Source organism: Bubalus kerabau, chromosome 11 (assembly GCF_029407905.1).
Source record: "Bubalus kerabau isolate K-KA32 ecotype Philippines breed swamp buffalo chromosome 11, PCC_UOA_SB_1v2, whole genome shotgun sequence".
In the NCBI taxonomy this organism is placed as follows: domain Eukaryota; kingdom Metazoa; phylum Chordata; class Mammalia; order Artiodactyla; family Bovidae; genus Bubalus; species Bubalus kerabau.
Window position 1 is genome coordinate 108,619,710 of NC_073634.1, and position 19,889 is coordinate 108,639,598.

A 19,889-nucleotide genomic window follows, 5' to 3' on the forward strand; every position below is an offset into this window, starting at 1 on the left:
CACAAGGTCCCTCCGCCCCCGGGGTCTCTGAGCCTCAGGTGGACCCAGGGCTTGTGGCCGTGGGCTCAGCGGGGCGTGGAGGCCTGGTGACTTCCCCATGCCCTGGACAGGCCTCCTCCGCGTGGGCGGGGTGGGTGGCCCCTGTTCACAGGGACCTCTTAACGCTCCTCATCACGGGACCCCCCGGGCAGCACTTGCGTTCCCGGATGGGGTGTAGGACTCCGGGACCCCTGACGCCCCAGGAGCCTGTCTGCTGCCCATGGTTTGGTGGGGGGTCTGGTGGGGTGGACGGACACACGCCCACCCGGGGACCGCAGCAGCGCATGGGGGCAGCACGACGCCCCAGGGCCCACTCTGCCTTTGAGGCGGGAGTGCACGGTGGAGGTCCCGGTGTTTGCTGGGAGGGTCTCCCGTTCGGAAGGTGAGCCCAGGGCCCACTCTGCCTTTGAGGCGGGGGTGCACGGTGGAGGTCCCGGTGTTTGCTGGGAGGGTCTCCCGTTCAGAAGGTGAGGGAGCTGCGTGGCAGCCTGAGAGCAGCTGCTGGCAGGCGCTGCTTTAGTTCGGGAGCAGGAGACGGAGACGTTCAGAGGCCGCCGACTGAGGGGCCCTGACGGGCTCTCCCACCGCAGAGCGCCTCCCTCAGAGTGCGGTTCGCGTGCCCGAGCTCGGTGGTGGAGCTCTGCATGGACGGTCCCTCTGTGCCTAGGGGTGCCAGCGTGCACAGCCAAGGCCCTTGGGGCCAATGCGGTGTGAGGCGGCTCACTGACTGTAGATGGGCCTCCCCAGGACAGAGGGTCCCCGCACCCTTCAGAAGCAGGGCGTCTAGGGAAGGCGACATGGGGCACGGTGGCAGAGGACACTCAGGGTCACGGGCAGCTGAGATGTGGGCCTGGGCCGAGGGGAGCAGCCCTACCGCCCCCGTTCCCTGGAGGCCCGCACGGCCCCAGGAGCCTCTCCCCCGAGAATCCCCTGGAGCCCGTGTGGGACACAGGCCAGCGAAGACCAGCGGGCACTGCGGTAGTGTCTAGGTCTCCAGCTGTGCCACCTGCCCTGGGCGCTGGGAGCCGCGGGCACGGGTGGTTGCCCTGAGCAGGGGACTCACCAACCAGGCGGACATGGGTGAGCTGGACAGTCTAGCCACACAGGCCCGGCAGGGGGGTGTGGAGCCGGGGTGAGGGCCGGCCCGGGCCCTCCCAGGGGGCGTGGCGCAGGCTCCCATCCCGGTTGGGGGTCGGCGTCCCACCAGGCAGCACGTCTGGTGGTACCCGTGTCTCCTCACAGCCTCTACATACAGAGGCATCCGCAGGACGGACCCCAGAGGGGCCGCCTGGAGACAGACCCCGAGAGGCCGGGAGCTCCGAGGCTGACGGTGAAGGCTTCCCCTCCCGCTGCCCATCAGACCTGCCCTGGCCGGCTGGTGTCCCGGGGCCCAGGAGAGCCAGGTCCAGGGACACCTGGGGCCAGGGTGGGTAAGGCAGGCGCACCACGCCACCACCTGGGCCGCAAAGGCTCGGGTGGATGTGGGTGCAGAGGGCGTTCCAGGCCTGGGGATCTGGGGCCAGACGCCACCTGGCCCCGCTCCCGGGTCCAGCACAGACTGCCTCCAGGCCCAGGCCTGACCCAAGGAGCTGGGCTCCTCCTCCACCCCCCGGCGCCATCCACGCCTGGCCCTGATCGCGTGCCAAGGTGATTCTTTGCATTTCAGGACGTGAGCCCGAGTGTTCTCGCTGTTTGCATTTTGAACCACCCCGCTTTGTCTGAAAATGAGCCCTGTGTGTAAATGGGTCCTCCCCGAAGCTGGATGAGCCCCTCGGGGTGGGGGTGGGCACAGCAGACCCCCTAGAGGAGCCGCTGGAGTGCCAGGTGCCCGCCTTCCAGGGCAGTGACCCCTCGTACGTCACCATCTTCCGTGTGCCTACGAGCCTTCCCCCTGCCCAGCAGGTCCTGGACCCACCTTCCCCCCGCAAGTGCCCCGGCCCAGCGACCGGCTGTGTGGCTTGGGAAAGTCTCTTTATCTCTCTGAGCCACTCCATACACGTGGACCGTGCAGCCTCGTTCCTGGCCCTGCGGAAAGGGCTCCCGAGGGACGGGGTGGTTTTCGTTGAACTTTTCCTCCCCCGTGAAGAAGCTCTCTGCCTCCAGCCCTGGGGCAGAGCCGTCTTCCCACTTGTTAAGGAAGTTCAGGATCCTATCTTGGAGTCCCCTCCTGGGATTAGCCAGAGCAGGGATCACTGGGGGCTGGCAGAAGGCCCCAGGCCACTCAGGTGTCTGTAAGGTGCTGGTTGGGGTTCATTCATTCAGCAAATCCGTATGCAGCACCTACTGTGTGTGGCACAGCCAGGTCGGAGCAATAAACAGAGCAGGCGCGGCCCTGCCTGCCCTCCTGCAGTTCCCTTTGGTAGCCGGGGAGGTCAGAGGGGGGGTGGGGGGCCCAGAGTGGGGCTGGCAGGCAGACAGGAGTGAGTCAGGCTCCCCAGAAAGGGAGAGGTGGTCACTGTGGACTGAGGGCTCCCTCCAGCCGAGACTGCCCGCCCCTGCTGCTGACCAGGCCTTGGCATCCAGATGGGTGGGACGAGCCCAGAAGCCTGGCCCCCAGGGGGTGCCAGGGTAGGGCTGAGAGGAAGGAAAGGCCAGGCCCTGACTCTGCTGCCCACCCACCTGCCCCCAGTGCTGTCTCCTCCATCCTGGGCACCTGGCTGGACCAGGGCTCGGAGGACTTCTGTCAGCCCCCCGACCTCCCCTGCCTCAGGCAACTGGTGGCCGACTTGCCGCTCAACATACCCGGCTCCGACCTGGAGCGCCGTGCCCACCTCCTCCTGGCCCAGCTGGAGCACGCGGACCTCAGCGAGGCAGAGCCAGAGGGGGAGGCAGGCTGGGGGACACGGGGAGCAGAGACTGGCCTCAGACTGCCCGTGTGGGCACCACCGTCGGGGACCACAGTCTGGCACTTCTGGCATAGGCGGCGGGATGTTCCCCATCTGGAAGGCAGGCTCAGGGACCTCCTGCAGCCTCACCACATCTCAGGATGTGGAACCTCCCCCAGCAGCAGCCCCGACAACCCGCAGACCTCAATCCGCGGCAGAAGCAGCAGCAGATGAAGCCGCTCCGAGCCAGAGGCACCCCATCAGCGTCTGGAGGGACCGTCAAGCAGGAGCACCCAGGGCTGCACCCCGGCGGCGCCTGCTCCCAAGGAGACGCTGACCGCCTGGGCCCACCGCCCCACCCAGAGACCAGTCTACCCGTTGCCCCACCCCAGACTTCCTTTCCCTTCCCTGTCATTGTCTTTGTTTTTAATTTTACTATTTCATTTCCTATCATTTATGGTGTCTTTTGTTTTGTTTTTGTTTTATCTATCTTAATCGGAGAATAGGTACAGCATTGTGCTGGTTTCTCTCCTGCATCAGCGTGAATTGGCCACGAGCACACGTGTGTGCCCCCATCCTGACCCTGCCTCCCGCCTCCCCCCTACCCCATCCTGCCGGCCCGTCCCAGAGCACTGGCTTGGGTGCCCCGCTTCGCGCACCCAGCCCTCACTGGCCGTCGATTCTGCGTGTGGCAGCGTGCCTGTTTCAGTGCCATCCCCTCCAGTCATTGCTCCCTCGTCTGCCCCCGAGTCCACAGTCTGCTCTCTACGTCCGTGTCGTCTCTGCTGCCCTGCGTGCAGGGTTGGCATTGCCATCTTTCTCAGTTCATGTGTAAGCATCAATGTAAGCACGATGTAAGCACGTCTTCACACTAGCAAGTCTTTTTTATTTTGAGTTGTGCGCTTCTGGAGCAAGGCAGACGCTCACAGTCTACAGCCCTCCCCACGGCCTCGGCGGACAGGTTTCCTCCCGAGAAGGGAACCCGAAGTGCTCCCCCAGCCCTAACCCGCTTTCTCTCTGCTCTTCCCCTGCTCTGGGTGTTTCCTGTGAACAGAATCATACAAGGTTGCTTTTTGTATCAGCCACATGTTTTAAGAGGGGAGTAGTTAACCTTTGTTTTCTTTTTTAAGTGGAGGTAGCATTTTTGTTATATTAAAGGGAAATTTCGGGTGAGTTAAAGGTAAGATATAAAAATTGAAGTCTTGATTGTAAATATCTGTACAGTCTCAGGCTGGAGACCCCTGCTCTAAGTGTGGCCCCAGAGTCAGAAGACAGAAGGAAGCGCCTGGCTCCTCCTGCGGCCAAACAGACAAACATGCAGAGAGCTGGGAGGATAGACCACGGGCCAGGACAACGTCCCTCGCATCCCAGGGCCAGAGAGCGGTTTGACACCCCTGTGGTCCCCAGATCTTGAAAGTCAGTGTTCTAAAAAGGGACAGAGGACAGACCTGTCCACGGCTAACGAGGCGACACACGTGGTGGGTGTACGTCCAAGACGCTCGGCCTCCGGCGACACGGGAATGTAAACACTGGAGACACCTGTGTTGCCCCTGCTCCGGCGGGTTTCCAGGCTGGTTAGCAGCGCTGGGGACGACGTGAGGAAGAGAGGCCAGCAGACCCCGGCAGGGAGGTGTGGAGGACACACCTCTCTGGGAGAACTGTGCGTGGGACCCCAGGGCTCCATGGGTGCATCCCTTTACCTGCAGAGCGACTCCTAGGAGCTCACCCACAGGGACCCTCGCGTGATGGTGTGCACACGTGTGCCTGTGCACTTGGGGTGTCGGGGAGGGTCCCAGGGGCGTGTACCTGCAGAGCGACTCCGAGGAGCTCACCCTAGGAATCCTCACAGTTTTTCACGGATGCGTTGTCCATCCCAGCACCTGTTGAAATAGCAGGGGACTGGAAACACTCGTGTCTGTGGAGAGGGGATGGGATCCACCAGGCGTGGTCCGCATGGACGAGTGAATGCCCCATAACTGCTAAAGTGGATGCCGGCAGAGAGATTCCAGGGTGGTCTTACCTGAGACACGTGGCCCAACCCTCTGCACCCAGGATCTCAGCTGTGAGACACATGGATGTGATGTCAACAGGGAAACAGAGACGTGCATGGATGTGCATGTGAGAGCCAGACCGGAGAGAGGCAGCGGAGAGGCCTCCGGGGGAATGCTCACGCCACACCTGCTCTGGGTGGCATTTAAATGTGTTATAAATGTGTGTGTGTGTGCATGCGTGTCTTTCTGTGTGTGCACAGGCACACAGAATTTTGTCTTGTGCAGACACGTGCTGCATGGCTGTGTGACGTGAGTGCACACGTGTGCACACGTAAACACGCATGTGAGTGTGTTGTGCTGATGTGTCTCCTGTGCACGCTCACATGTCTGTCCATGTCCATGTGTCTGTGCATGTGTGTGTGTGTGAGTGTGAGTGTGTCTGCCTGTGCACAAGTAGGGGAAGGCTCCAGACTGTTCCCACACTGCACAGCTCTGGCTCCAGTGATGGATGGTCCCATCCCTCCCAGACCCCAGAACCTTCTATGACCCCTCCCCCGACCATGCAGCCCCTCTGCTGGGGGCGCATCACCCTGAGGTCACGACGAGGCTGGGGCTCCCCTCCTGGGAGGTCCCCCCCTCTGCTCCCGAGGGGCTCAGCCCTGTGTGTCCCCCGGCTTGTGGCTCCTCACACACAGTGGCCCCATCCTCTCTGTCGGATGGCAGGAAGGAACGTCTGCTCCATGCAGTCAGCCTGGCATGGGCACTGCCCCCTGAGAGGCCCCAGAACCGTCCCTCTCGCTGGTCCTGGCAGTGCCGCCTGTGTGCCCTTCCTGGCCAGTCGACACCCAGGTGAGGCTCGTGGCAAAGACCTGAAGGTGCGGCTGGACCAGGGGGCTGGTCAGCTCAGCGTGAGACAGAGACGATCCTGGTGATCCGGGGCCCAGTCCTATCACCCCTGATATGGGGAGGGGGCGGGAGGGGCTGGACAGGGAGGATGTGGGGGTGGGCCTTCAGAAGACCCGTCACGGGGGCTCCATGGGATGCCTCCACACTGGTGAGGGGCTTGCACTTGGGGGACCCCCTGTCTGGTGTCTCCTTGTCAGGAGGGAACACAGAGTGCCCAGGGCCCCTCGTCTGCCTGGGGTCCTGCTGTGTCCAGGAGGGCCCTGGCGAGCTGGCCGCCCCCACTGGTGAGTCGCACTGACCCTGTGTAGAGGGACCCCTTGTCCCCAGTCTCCAGGGAGGCTGGGCTGGGGTCCCCTCCCACCACCAGAAAGGAGACCCTGGTCGCCATCGGCTGACTGTCAGGCGGCACGTTGCCCCAGGGGGATCTGGGGAAACGGCGGGGTCAGCGTCAGAAGAGGCCAGAAGGTCCCGGCTGACGCGGTCCCCTCCCCAGGGGCAGCGCCTGTGTGCAGCCAGGCCTGGGTGGGGGGACTAGCAGTCGTCCCAGTCTGGGGCCCAGTGTCGGGCCGTCCTTGTCCTGTGCGCCTGGGCCAGTCTGGCCCCCTTCACTCCCACCTCAGCCTCCAGCTTGTGGGGGCCCGGGGGCTGGGCGATCCCCACCTGCACACGTGTCCCCATCTGGGGCTGGGGCTGACCCTGCCACCCTCACACCTTCCCCCAACTACGGGACCACCCAAAGCCTATGCTCCTGGGCATCAGACCCCTCCCCCCAACCACACAACCACCCAAACCTGGGCTCGTAGGTATCACAGCCCTCCCCCTAACCACGGGACCACCCAAACCTGTGCTTTTGGGCATCAGGTCCCTCCCCCAGCCACATGACCACCCAAACCTGAGCTTGTGGGCATCAGACCTGCAGAGACCCCCCAGGACCTCGGGCAGAACTGCCAGCACCCACCTCTCCCCGGACCCCCAGGCCCATCGGACAGAGACACACACCACGGGGACCCAGGACACGAGCGGGTCCTCTGGTCCTTCCTGCAAGGCTTCCACCTCCCTGTCCTCCCCTCTCACCCCCCGAGGGTCCCCACAGACAGGCAGAGCCCCTGGGGACACTGAAGCCTTTTATTTGAAGCCAGGAGAGGGGAGGGACGGCTGGGCGAGAAAGCGGGGCAGGGGAGCAGGGGGTGGGGAGGCCCAGGTCCCAGGGGTTCCTCCCACATCCCGCAGGGTGGCGGGTCCTGATGGCGCTGCCGGGGGCTGCCATGGAGTCTGGTGCCCCCTGCCCTGGAGAGGAGGGGAAAGGTCATGGAGGAAGGGGGCAGACGGGGCTCTCCCTGCCCCCAGGGCTGCAGTGTCGGGGGCGGAATGCACCTTCCACCTGGTGCACAGCCGGGTGGGCACAGACGTCCCGAGTTACCCAACAGTGAGCCTTGAGCACAGAGAGGGCACCTGGGTGGAGTGCAGCCCAGGAACAGACCCTGCAGGGCGGGGCCGGCCGGAGGGGCCCTCAGAGCAGAGACGCCACCTCCTGGCCACGCAGGGTCCCTCCTGCCTGCCCTGGGGAGCCCGGTGGACCCTGACACCCCATTGAACTGGGACCCTCGATTGCTTCAACGACCACTCACCCTAGTCACTTTCAGGCTCGCAGCTTTCTGTAGAGACCAAGACAAAGCCAGGAGTGAGAAGACGCCCCGCACAGGGGCCCAGACCCCTCACCACCCGCAGCCCGGACGTGGGTCACGGAGACCCAGAGCGGGGCCCCCCGGGGCTCCCTGTGACCCATCACAGCGCTGATGTCTCCCCAAGGAGGGGCTGGGGAGGGGTGGGAGGGGACGGAGGGAGGGACCCGGGGCGTGAAGAGGACGCAGAGGGGACCTGGGGGTGCCAGAGGGCCGGCCCCTCACCTGTCTGCTCAGGTGTGAAGACGTCCTCCGGGGACAAGCCCTTGCGCTGGACGAATTTCTTAAAAGCCTCCAGGGCCTCTGGGTTCACGTCGGGATTCCTACCTGCAGGCCAGGCGCCTGGTGAGTCAGGCCTCGGGGAACACCCAGGAGGGCAGGAGGGGTATGTCTGGAGTGGACGCCGAGCAGGCGAGGAGGAGACGGGCCCCTTCCAGCTGGCAGGTCCCAGGGAAAGTGGGGGGGAAGCCCCGGGGGACACCTGAGTCCCTGGGGGTCCGGGGGGACCCAGGCCAGATCCTAGAGCCACCTGCAGGGTCAGGCCCCTGACCTGGAAGGGCTCCCCTCCCAGAGGAGCTGTGCTGCCCTCTGACCAGAGAACCCTGCCCTCACCCCCCGAGAACTCCTCCGTCAGCACCTCCTGCCTCCGGAAGCGGGACTCAGAATGTGCCCCTGGAGCGGTCTGTCGGGCCAGAGGGCGCTGCTGCTGCACAGGCCCCGGGCACCAGCTGACTGCCTGCACGGGCCCCGGGCACCAGCTGACTGCCTGCACGGGCCCCGGGCACCAGCTGACTGCCTGCACGGGCCCCGGGCAGCAGGGCCAGCGGCGGGCCCGTGCACATCTCGTGCCTCAAGCGCTGCCCCTTCAGAGGCGCTGAAGCCCTGGGCAGAGAAGGGCTGTTGCCGGGCGGGCAGGGCCCCTGGAGCAGAGACGGGGCCAGGCCGGGAGAGGGGACTCACTCAAGAGCTTGGCTGTTCTGAACCTTCCTGCTTCGAACGGCCCTTCACAGTAAAACATGAGGTGGTCCTTTGCGGGCGGCTCCTCCACATCCACGTGCGTCTTGCCCCTCGCTGCGGAGGGCCACGGGCCGGGCGTGTTAGCAGCGAGTCCTGGCACCTGGCTTGGTGGCGGCGGGGGGCCCCCGATTGCCATGCCCCCCGGATCTAGTCACCTGTCCTCTGGTGCCCCCGCCTGCCCTGAGCCCCAGCAGGGGGCTCCCCATCCTGACGGCCCCCTTTCGGCCACAGGACCCAGCCTGGGGCTCCCGCTCTGGGGCCCCACCCCGCCGTCCCGGACTCACAGGCCGTGTAAGTGCCGGGCCTGCTGGTCTTCTCCAGGACGACGTCCACGTCATAGCAGAAGCCCCGGGTTCTGGAAGACACAGCCCCGTGCACAGGGGCCTGAGGTCCCCTCCGCCCTGGGGATGCTCGGAGTCCCCACCCCGACCCTAGAGCAGCGCAGGGGACCCCGACTCCGGGTGGAGCCTTCTGCTCCACCCCCGTCCCAGCAGAGCCCTGGCCCCTTCTGCAGAGTTCAGAGGGCGTTCAGCCTCTCCCCATGCCTACAGGACGGCTGGAGGACCCTGAAGGGGCTGGGCTCGCGGCCGCTGCCCAGCCCGGCCTGATGAAGGGCCTCGGGCCTGAGAAAGTGGGGCCAGTGGGCGGCCAGGAGCAGCCCCAACACTCACCTGTGTGTCATGGAGACCCACACGTGGGTGTCGCTCAGGACGGAGAACGTGACGGGGAACACCCTGTCCCCTGTGAGGCCCTCGGTCTCCATGAAGGCCGTGATGAACCACTTCCCCGAAATCTGAAACACGCCAGGCGTGAGCCTGGCGGCTGCCTCTCCTCCACCTCGCCAGCCACCTCGCCATGGCCAGCTCCCTCGACCCGACGCCCCCCGGAGCCCCTCAGACACCCCCAGGCTGCTCCCCCGGCACATCTGAGGTCCCCTCCTTCCAGCACCTTCCTGGTGCGCCGTGTGGGGCTGAGCGCACGGGACAGAGGCCCCTTGGCCTCCAGTCTCCCAGCCCTGGCGGCCTCTGTCTGTGGGGAGGGCCAGGGCCAAGCCCTAAACCACGTCTCCCTCCCGACCCCGAGACGCTGGCCTACGGGGACAGGGAGGGCTCAGCCCAGGACCCCCGACCCCCACCCTCCCCCGGAGCCTCACATCCGGCCCCTGGAAGGACAGGCTGTCCCGGGCCTGCAGGGCTGAGGTCAGGCCGAGGGTGACGGTCAGAGTCAGGGCCAGGGTCCTCATCTCGGGGGCTCTGGGCTCACACCGCCGGCAGGTCCTTCCACTGAGGCTCCAAGAGGCTCTGTGGGCCCTCCCTCAGCCGCCCTTTGTAGCCCCAACCCAGGGCCCTGGGGCGCTTGGCACAGACCCCCTGTGCTCTGAGGCCAGCTGGCAAGGGAACCTGTCATTTCCACCCACGGCTCATTATGCTGCAGGGCCCCACGCACTCTGTCGGGGGCGGAGGGCCGTCCTGCAGCTGGGGCGACGGGAGGGGGCCTGTGGCCTCGCCCTCAGCCTGCTCCCCTCTCTGAGCGCACCTCCCCCGCCCTGCAGGGTCTTCCGCTAGCGCGAGGTCTGACCCTCAGGCGAACAGGGTGGGTAAGGAATGGGAGGCGGGCGTCCAGCTCAGTTCTGGCCTTGCCGCCCTGGCAGCCAGTTATCCCTGCGGCCCCCCGGCCTGTGACCTTCTGCACCGTTTGAGGATTCTGGGCTCAGCTTCAGCACGGCCTCCTCGGGGAGTCCTCCCAGGTACACCCCAACTGTGTCACATTCCCTGTGGATTGTCTGTGGAGAACAGTTTTAATGTCCTGGGCCCCTAGACTGGGGAGGCTGAGAACGGTAGAAACGTATTCCCTCCCAGTGCTGAGGCCCCAAGTCTGAGATCCAGGTGCCGGTAGGGCCGGCCCCCTGCAGTCTCCAGGGCTGGGTGGGGGGTGGGGGTCCCTCCTGCCTCCTGCAGCTCCCGGCGGCCCCTGGCTTGTGGCCACACACCCCCGACCCTCCACTCCGTCTCCTCACGCCTTCTCCCGTGTGTCTGTCTGGACACCAGCCCTGGGCTGCAGGGCGAATCGCCTCACCATCGGTAACCTAGTCCCAGCTCACAGGCCCACTTCCATCAGCTCCTAGGCCCACTGCCCTGGAGCTCCCACCTGAATGACCCCACCGGTGTCTGTCCACCTGTCTGAGCTCTGGGTGGGGAGCCTGCCCGCTTGTCCACAACTGCACGTTCAGGGCACAGGGGGACCCCCGCCCTGAGGGGCCGTCCAGCCTGCTCCTCGTGGTGGCCCCTCGCCGTGTCTGACCCCCTCTGTGGTGTCCAGCTGTCTACATTTCACAGCAGCCAGCTCAGGGACACAGCACTGGGCCAGGGCAGGGCTGCCTTCTCCCCCCGGGGACAGAGGAGGTTCTGGTCTTGGCACGCTTTCCTGGGACTCGGGGCTGACCGAGAAGGCGGCCAGGGCCACAGGTGGACCCTGGGGCCCCACAAAAGAATGTTTGTGCCGCCCGGGGCAGGGTGCGCCCCCTCCCGCCACCACGCACTCACATGACCCTACCCCCGGGGGCAGAACTGAACGTTCAGCTGGACCCAGTAATTACCGCGATTGCCATCCAAGGTGCCACTGAGCAGAGCCTGCCCTCCCCAGGTGGTCAGGGGGCAGGCCCAGTGCCCTTTCAGGAGACGAGGAAGCAGGTCCAGCCACAGGGAGAGGCTCCTGTGTTCCCGGTCTGTGTGACCCTCTCCCGGGGCCTGGCAGGACGGTGCCCCCTGCCACGTCTTGGAGAGACAGGGTGTTCCCTGGACCCGGGACACCCTGGCTTCTGCAGAGGCCCCTCAGCCCAGCCCACTGTCACAAGACGCCTGGACAGCCAGCCGGGCACCGGGCGCCCAAGAGGCAGGGTTGGTCCACGGCCCAGCTGAGGTTCGCTGGGAAATGGACAGAGGCTGTCAGGCCAAGCAGGCTCTGAGCAGCCACCCCGAGGCAGATTAGAAGCCATTTAGCCCGTGTTTATAGACGCAGGTCCGTGTGAGTGATGGACAGGCGCGTACGTCAGCAGGAGGCCACGGGTTTTTTGGACCAAGGTGTGACGGCAGTTCGAGGAGAAAGGATGAGCTTCTCGACGGGCTGCGCCGGAGCCGCTGCCTCCCGCCTGCACGTGGAGCAGCTCCGCGCCCCGCACCTCAGCGCCCCTTTCCGAATTATCTCTGCCTTGACCACAGCCTAATCTGCACAGGAAGGAAACAGACAAAGTCAGCAAATGAGCCTGTAATCGACGCGGCAGGCACCGAACCCACGCTCAGCTGCTCGAAAGGCCGGTTCTCCAGCGCCAAGAGCTGGTCCAGAAGGAAAAGCTGCTTCACTCAGGAGGCCGGCAGCCTGGGGAGACGGCGGGCCGGGGCCCAGCCCGTCCCGAGCTGCTGGTTAGGAGACAAGCTTCAAAGGCCGCGTAGGGAGGGGGCCGCAAAGGTGTGAACAGCTTGTGCTCGACGCTCTGGGTGGTTTCGGGGGTCTGGGGTCTCCGTGCTTGTGGTCAGCAGTTTGCATCTGGTGGGGGGTCCGCTTTCTGTAAAAGCACCTTTAAAGCGTGTGTCAGGCCTAAACTGTCCCCAGTTTCCTGGCCCAACGGTTGTTCTTGGTTTCTCCTCCTCACTTCCTAATCACCACATCTTTTTTTTTTTTCCTAATCACCACGTCTTGAGCCAACCCTTTGAGAACCAGGGGAGGCCCAGGAGGCAAAAGCTAGGGACACGGGAGCTGGTATGGGGTCTCAATCCCCCCTTTCTTTTATACTCGACCATCTTGAGGGGAACCAGTTCAGAAAAAGACAAGGAAGAAAGTTTTGGATGGAGCTTAATTAGAAACTTGACAAAGGGACTCAGTTTCAAACTGAGTGTTCAAATCAGTGCTTAAACCATCACAGAGCAACCCTAAAACAGAGAGGGGGGATTTAGCACAGAGAAGCCAGAATCCTGCAAAGGAGACGTGAGGAAGCGCCGTTTAAAGCCAAGCTGGGCTTCCCTGGAGCCCAGTGGGTGAGAATCTGCCTGCCAGTGCCCAGGCACCCGCTGCGTCCCTGATCCAGGAAGAGCCCACGTGCCCAGGGGCCACACGGCCCCCTGTGCTCCGCGATGAGAAGCCCACCCACCACAACTAGAGACCTGCCCCTGCTCTCTGCAACCAGGGACCGCCTTCGCACAGCAGCAAAGACCCGGGGCAGCCCAGAAATAAGTCAACAAGTAAATGGGCGTTAAAAATAATAAGTAAATAAAGCCAGCGCTGGTTCTCCAGGAGGACTGATAGACGAGATCAAGGAAGAGGCAAACCCGAGAGGTGCCTGTGAACAGAGGCCGAGCAGAAGGCAAACCTTCAGATCCAGAGAGCAGAGACTCTGCAAGAGCCGAGGCCTGGGGCCCCCGCGGGCAGCCTCCTGCCCCCACCCCGCGGTGCAGCTTTTAGGCAGGTGGCTGCTGGGACCACTGGTGGGTAAGAGCTGGAGCCCAGAGCAATGCAGGACCAGGCAGGAGGTCCGTTGCACCTTCTTGGAGGGAGCACGACCCCCAGAGACCCCCAGGCTCTGTGCAGAAGGGGTGCCTAACCCACAAGCCCTGTGTGCGCCACCTGGAGCAGGCAGAGCTTTCTTTAAGTCTGAATTTGGCAATAAGGAGCTCATGATCTGAGCCACAGTCCACTCCCGGTCTTGTTTTTGCTGAGTGTATAGAGTTTCTCCATCATTGGCTGCAAAGAATATAATCAATCTGATTTCAGTATTGACCATCTGGTGATGTCCGTGTAGAGTCTTCTCTTGTGTTGTTGGAAGAGGGTGTTTGATATGACCAGTGCATTCTCTTGGCAAAATTGTTAGCCTTTGTCCTGCTTCATTCTGTACTCCAAGGCCAAATTTTTCTGTTACTCCAGGTATCTCTTGACTTCCTACTTTTGCATTCCAGTCCCCTATGATGAACCGTCTCCCTGGTGGCTCAGACAGTAAAGCGTCTGCCTGCAATGTGGGAAGCCAGGGTTCGATCCCTGGGTTGGGAAGATCCCCTGGACAAGGAAATTGCAACCCACTCCAGTACTCTTGCCTGGAGAATCCCATGGACAGAGGAGCCTGGTAGGCTACAGTCCATGAGGTTGCAAAGAGTTGGACACAAGTGAGTGACTTCACTTTCCTTTTCCTTTCCCATAGGATGAAAAGGACATCTTTTGGGGTGTTAGTTCTAGAAGGTCTTGTAGGTCTTCATAGACCCATTCAACTTCAGCTTCTGCAGCATTAGTGGCTGGGGCATCGACTTTTGGTTTACCTTGGAAACAAACACAGATCATGCTGTCGTTTTTACCTCCACCTAAGAAAAGACGCTTACTCCTTGGAAGGAAAGTTATGACCAACCTAGACAGCATATTCAAAAGCAGAGACATTCCTTTGCCAACAAAGGTTCGTCTAGTGAAGGCTATGGTTTTTCCAGTGGTCATGTATGGATGTGAGAGTTGGACTGTGAAGAAGGCTGAGCACCGAAGAATTGATGCTTTTGAACTGTGGTGTTGGAGAAGACTCTTGAGAGTCCCTTGGACTGCAAGGAGATCCAACCAGTCCATCCTAAAGGAGATCAGTCCTGGGATTTCTTTGGAAGAAATGATGCTGAAGCTGAAACTCCAGTCCTTTGGCCACCTCATGCGAAGAGTTGACTCATTGGCAAAGACTCTGATGCTGGGAGGGATTGGGGGCAGGAGGAGAAGGGGACGACAGAGGATGAGATGGCTGGATGGCATCACTGACTCGATGGACGTGAGTCTGAGTGAACTCCGGGAGTTGGTGATGGACAGGGAGGCCTGGCGTGCTGGGATTCATGGGGTCGCAAAGAGTCGGACACGACTGAGCGACTGAACTGAAGAAGAGCAGTGTCCACAGCACGGGGGGTGACTAGGTTATCTGAGCAGCGTAAGGGGGGCCGTCATGTCAGGGCCCCCAGGACCTCCAGACCCGTCCTTCCTGGCACAGAGGCAGCCCTGACCACAGGCCCCGGGACTGCTTCCCCCAGGGCTTCCTCTGGGGCAGAGGCTCGCTCGGAGCAGTACAGGGACGGCCAGGCTGGCCCTCAGCCGACCGCGCCCCACACTGGGCTGGGGGACCAGCTGAGTGAGCCCCGTGCAGGGTCTGGCTCTAGGGAAAGCCCACCTAAGACGCTATCCTGCTTCCTCCTTGCAGCGCCTCTGTGTACAAAACCGGGTGAACATCGCGAATCAGCAGCGACACGCAGCGCTCGCCGTCTGTCAGTGCGCCCTCTTCTGTCGGGATTGTGAAGTGCGACTCCTTTAGTGAATGTGAGCCGCTTCCAGAGGATGAGATGGTTGGACGGCATCACCGACTCAATGGACATGAGTCTGAGTAAACTCTGGGAACTGGTGATGGACATGGAGGCCTGGCATGCTGCAGCCCATGAGTCTCAAAGAATCGGACACGACTGAGTGGCTGAATTGAACTAAACTGAGCCACTTCCAGCCTGGCCAAGCAGCTCCCAGGGCTCCACACCTCCCCCAAGGAGCAATTATTAACTCTGGACAAAACGTGAAAACACCCATTTAAGGTGCTGGAGAGCCACCAGAGGCAGACCAGTGGAGCAGTGCTACAGATCAGCCAGCCCCTGGAGGAAGGTAACGAAGGGCCTTGGACCTGATACCTGGGCTCCCTGCTGCTCACCTGAGGCCAACCCTGTGTCCACCGCCGGGAGCAGGCAGAGTTCTGATAGGAACCCTGTGCCCTCACGGCTTGAAGAACCTGCCCCTGAGCTCCTGGGCTCCACCCTGGGGTGATGCCATCGAAGAGCCACGGACAAGAGGTGCCGGCAGACCCCCAGGGAAAGGGGCTGCAGTGTGACCCCTCTGGACCCCTCCCCAGATGAACCGTCTGGGGACCCCATGCCTGCAGGCTGCCCTTTGGAGCTGAGTGGGCCCCTGTGAGCCCCGAGTGCGGCCAAGCCAAGTGACCGCGCCCAAGGCGCACCCACACCCGCCGCAGATGGGGTCAGAGCTGGCGCTGCGTCCCCAGCTGGGTGTCCAGAGGGCCTGCTGCATGGAGACCCTCAGACTATGGGTAGGACCCCGACTCCCTTCTGAGACCAGGGAGCCAGGCCCAGGTGTGGTGGGTTGGCTTGGTGCCATCCTGGCCACTGGGAGCCGCGGCTGGGCGCAGGCAGTTCCCCTTCCCGAGCGGCCGGTCACGGCCGCACTTCACACCTGCCCATCGGGCTCTCCCACTCAGGGCCTCACGACTCCAGCCCCTGTCCCCGGCGCAGCCCCAATGCACCCTGCCTGGCAGCCTCTGTGCTCAGGGCCATCAGAGCCCTGCCTCTCATCTCCAAGGCTCACTGCCTCGTGGGCTCCATCAGAGAGTCTCTAAATCTTATAGAAAACACCAAAAATCCCCTCAAAGGTGTCTGAACAAGTTGACGTGTGGTGATTCACCCCCAGGGCTGTAACTCACCTTCCCAGACCTGCCCAGGCATGGACCTGGGGTCCTTCCCACCACAGGCTGGGGGGTCCCACCCCGGCCCCCACATCCCTCCCTGCCCCAGCCCCCTCCGAGGGACCCCATAGACAAGCAGAACCACCAGGGATGCTGAAACTCTCTATTTGAAGCCAGGAGAGGGGTGGAGAGCTGGGAGGGAGGGGGTGCAGCGGCCCACGTCCCAGGAACAGGGCTCCTTCCTTGCCCTGCAGGGCGGGCCCTCCTGAAGGCGCTGCCGGGGCCTGCTGCGGTGCCTCGGTGTCCCCTGCCGCGCAGAGGAGGGGCAGGTCATGATGCCAGGACAGGGGAGGGGGAGCGTGCTCCGAGTGCTGCAGCGGGGGGAGTGGGGCCCTCAGGGAGCTCTGGGCAGGCAAAGGGGGACCCTCCACTAGGCTGTCTTCAGACCTCCAAGCCCACGTGTGAAGGTGTAACAAAGGGACTTCAAGCCAGTGAGGGCAAAGGAGGAGCGAGACAACGTTCTGGACTCTGACTCTGCTCACACCTGGGCAGGTAATCTTGGGCACACTGCTGAAACTCCACCCTCCCAAGGGACCTGCCTCCAGTGAGGGACCCGGGGGTCAGAGCTTTCTGTGTGGGGCGCCCCAGCTCCGACCCTTCTAAGCAGCTCACTGGGAAAAAGTCACGGTGATGCATGGGGGTGAGGAGGGACTTCACACCTGCCGGGAAGCACGCGGGGGCCGGGGTGCCAGGAAGCCTCCCCTCTGCAAAGGGGCTTCCCCACTGCCCAAGACTGACATCCTGAGCCTGTCTGAAGGCGCTGCCAGGGGCCGGGTGAGCCCAGGAGCAGACGTCCCGCCTGCCTGGCCCAGGGAGGGTCTCCTGCCAGGCGGGAGCAGGCCTGGGGGGTTGACCACATGGTCTCTCAAAGCCCCAGGGGCCCCAAGACCCCAAGTGTGCTCTACAGCTGTTCCCTTACCCTAGTTTCCTCCGGGAGAGCAAGTTTCTGTAGAAAAAGGAAGCACATTTCAGAAGACCCAGGGAATCCCTTAGCCCAGGGCCCCTCCATCAGCCAGCACGTCACGTGACCCCAGCGAGGATGGAGCCGGGGTCGGGCTGGGGCCTGTCCTCGTCAGCCCTGCCGACGGCCCGCCGTGGGCACCAGCCAGCAGCAGGCACCTGTGGGCTTCTCACCGCTCTGCAGGGGCCTGAAGATCTCCAGGTTCAACCCTTTGGCTTTTGCGAACTCCGTGAACTCCTCCCAGGCCTCTGGGCTGTTCTCCTGGTTTCTTCCTGTCGGTGAAACCAGGAGATGGATGGGAGGGTGAAGGGCAGAACCAAGAGTGACCACGACTCGGTCCCGGCCTGGGGGAGTGAGCGGCCGCCTCGGCAGGGTAGGAAGTGTCCTCAGCAAACGTCCCGAGGATGGAAGGTCTGCCCGGGAGGGAGTCCACGCAGACCCCTGGGCTGATGCTCATTCTGCTCCTGGCCACAGAGACCCTCCGTGACCCTTGGGGCCTCCTGTCCATGGGCAGGAAGGTCCTGACGCTTCAAAACCTGCCTGAGCCTTGTCCCCGTAATGAAGCCCCAGGAGCTGGAATTTCCTTCCCACTCGGGCTCCATGCAGACACCGCTGTCCCCCCGAAACCCCCACCCCCGAGGAGCGGAGCCAAGGGTGATGCCACAGGGAGTTGCCTGGTGAGCGGCAAGGCCCGCCCCAACACTGACATTCGTGTCCTGTGCCCACCGCATCCCCCACGGACACTGAGCCGTGATGTGGGACCTGCTGCTTCCTCGGGGGCTTCTCCTGAGCAGAAGGCACGGGGGAAAGGGCGCAGGAGGGGCTTTGCTGGGGCTAGGATGTGGGACCCTCACCCAGAAGCCGCGCCACGCGGATCTGCCGTCCGTCCAGCTCGCCGTCACAGTACAGGATGAAGTGGTCTTGCGCCCGCAGCGGTAAGACGAACACCTCACGCTTGCCCCCGTCTGCAGAGGGCGGCACATGGTCCTGAGCAACCCAGGCCCCTCCAGGACTGCCTGCCCAGGGTCTCCACCCCTGCTGGACCCCCAGGCCCTGCGGAGGCCCTGCCTGGGAGGTGGTCACCCAGTGGGCGGATCCCAGGGATTTCAGGGGGTCCAAAGAGGCTAGAGCAGGGGGGAGCTTCAGCTCTGCTCCAGCCAGAGCTTGGACCGGCCAGCCCCTCTGGACGAGTCTGTCACACCTGTACATGGCGTCAGCTGTTCTCACCTCTCAGGCAGACTGACCGGTGGAGGAGTCCCCGGGTACTTAAGGGGGTCAGAAAGGAGTGGGGCTTCTCTGGCTGAAAGCTGACCCCCAGGAACGTGCTGGGATCCACCTCCCCACCCCCCAACCTGGGGCTCCAGGACTCACAGGCTATGTATCTGCCAGGATCATTGGTTTGCTCCAGGACCAGGCTCGTCTCCTGACACTGACCATCAACCCTGGGACACAGAAGCCATGCTCTGCTGATGCCTGGGGTGCGGCCACCTTGGAAACCCAGCCCAGCCCGGGCACCACGTGCCCCGCTCCACCAGAGCCACCGCAGGCCTGGGCCTGAGGCAGCCCCGGAGCGTGGCACTTCTCTTGCCCAGTCCAGGCACCAGCGGGGACTTCAGCATCTCATGCGGCAGCTGCTCGGGTCTCCCAGCCCTGCTCCGCCACTCACCCATCTGGGTCCCGCCCCTGCACGGGGTCCCCAGTGAGGCAGTGGCCCCTCAAAGCTGTCCAGGGCTGAGTGTGATTCAAGGGGTCGGGACAGACCCCACTGTGGGCTGCCCACCCCCCGACGCCGCTCTCCTGCTGTGGGGAGGGGTCAGCGGGGAGGCAGGAGGCGGCTCTCACCGCGATGTGACTTTGGCCTCCAGGTCGCCCCCCTCCAGGGCGCTGAAGGTCATGGCCATCACCGACTCCTGATTCTTCCCGGGAACGTCCTGGTCTGTGGTCACGGCCTTCAGATACCATTTTCCTGACACCTGGAGAGAGCTGCCTGCCGTCAGGGCTCAGGCTGAACACCCCTGCCCCGCTCAGCAGCCCCGGACTCTGCCCCACCCCCGGGCTGGAGCACCGTGCGTCTCCCACCCCCCACCCTCAGCAGATGCCCAGCACCCTTGCAGGACCCACCCCAGGTGGGCTCCAGCCCCACAGGGCCCCCGGGACCGTGGGCGCCCTGGGCCCATTTGTCTCAGACCCCCGTCGCTCAGTTTGACCACAGCCTTGGGGGCAAGGGTTGGTGCCTCTCCCAGGGGCCCCTCCAGCTGCCCCAGCTCCATCTGAGCCTCACGTCCTCAGTCCAGCTGTCCGAGACCGGAGCGTCCTGGGCCTGCAGGGAGGCAACGAGGCCGAGGGTCAAGAGCAGGGCCCTCATCTCCTGGGGTCTGCACGCACGGCCTCTGACAGGTCACTCGCTGGGTGCAGAGAGGCTGTGCCGGCCACTCGGGCAGCGGCCCTTTATGTCCCACGGCCCAGGGTCCCCGTGGAACTTGGCAGAGACCGTCAACCAATCCCTTCCTGGCCATAAACCGTGGCCAATTCTGCAGTGGAGCAGATAAAGGTCTCTATTGTTGATGTTGCTGAACAACCCTCACTCAGCCCCGAGAGTCATGACCACGCTGCCCAGGCTGGAGGCCAGGCTTTGCAGGTCCGTCCACGGAGGTTGGGGGGCTGGGTGAGGGAGCCTCATGATGCCAGCGCCAGGGTGACACGCTCGCTGCCAGAGAGGACGTGGCTCGCGTCAGAGAGTGTCCCTGAGCGGCTTGTTAACCTCAGATTCAGCACCAACCCCTGCGTGAATACAGCCATGAATCTAAGGGGGTGCGTGCACTCCTGACAAGACGTGCTGGAAGCGGGCACTTTGACGTCCCCTCTCTGCTCCACACACAGAGCAGCAGTGGATCAGACGTGAGGAGGGGGGACCAAGACAGACACACGTACACACATGTATGCACTCAC

The 19,889-nt window shown here is 63.4% G+C and overlaps 1 protein-coding gene across 1 annotated transcript; it reads right to left on the reverse strand.

Annotated features, from left to right (window-relative positions):
- Positions 1 to 16,899: 16,899 nt before the first annotated feature.
- LOC129622654 (lipocalin-1-like) lies at positions 16,900 to 19,305 on the reverse strand. Its single transcript, XM_055539241.1, has 6 exons — positions 19,222 to 19,305; positions 18,783 to 18,913; positions 18,312 to 18,382; positions 17,795 to 17,905; positions 17,114 to 17,212; positions 16,900 to 16,925 (listed from the first exon to the last, which is right to left on the reverse strand). The coding sequence occupies exons 1-6, from the start codon at positions 19,303 to 19,305 to the stop codon at positions 16,900 to 16,902; spliced, it is 522 nt and encodes a 173-aa protein (XP_055395216.1).
- Between the last annotated feature and the right edge of the window lie 584 nt (positions 19,306 to 19,889).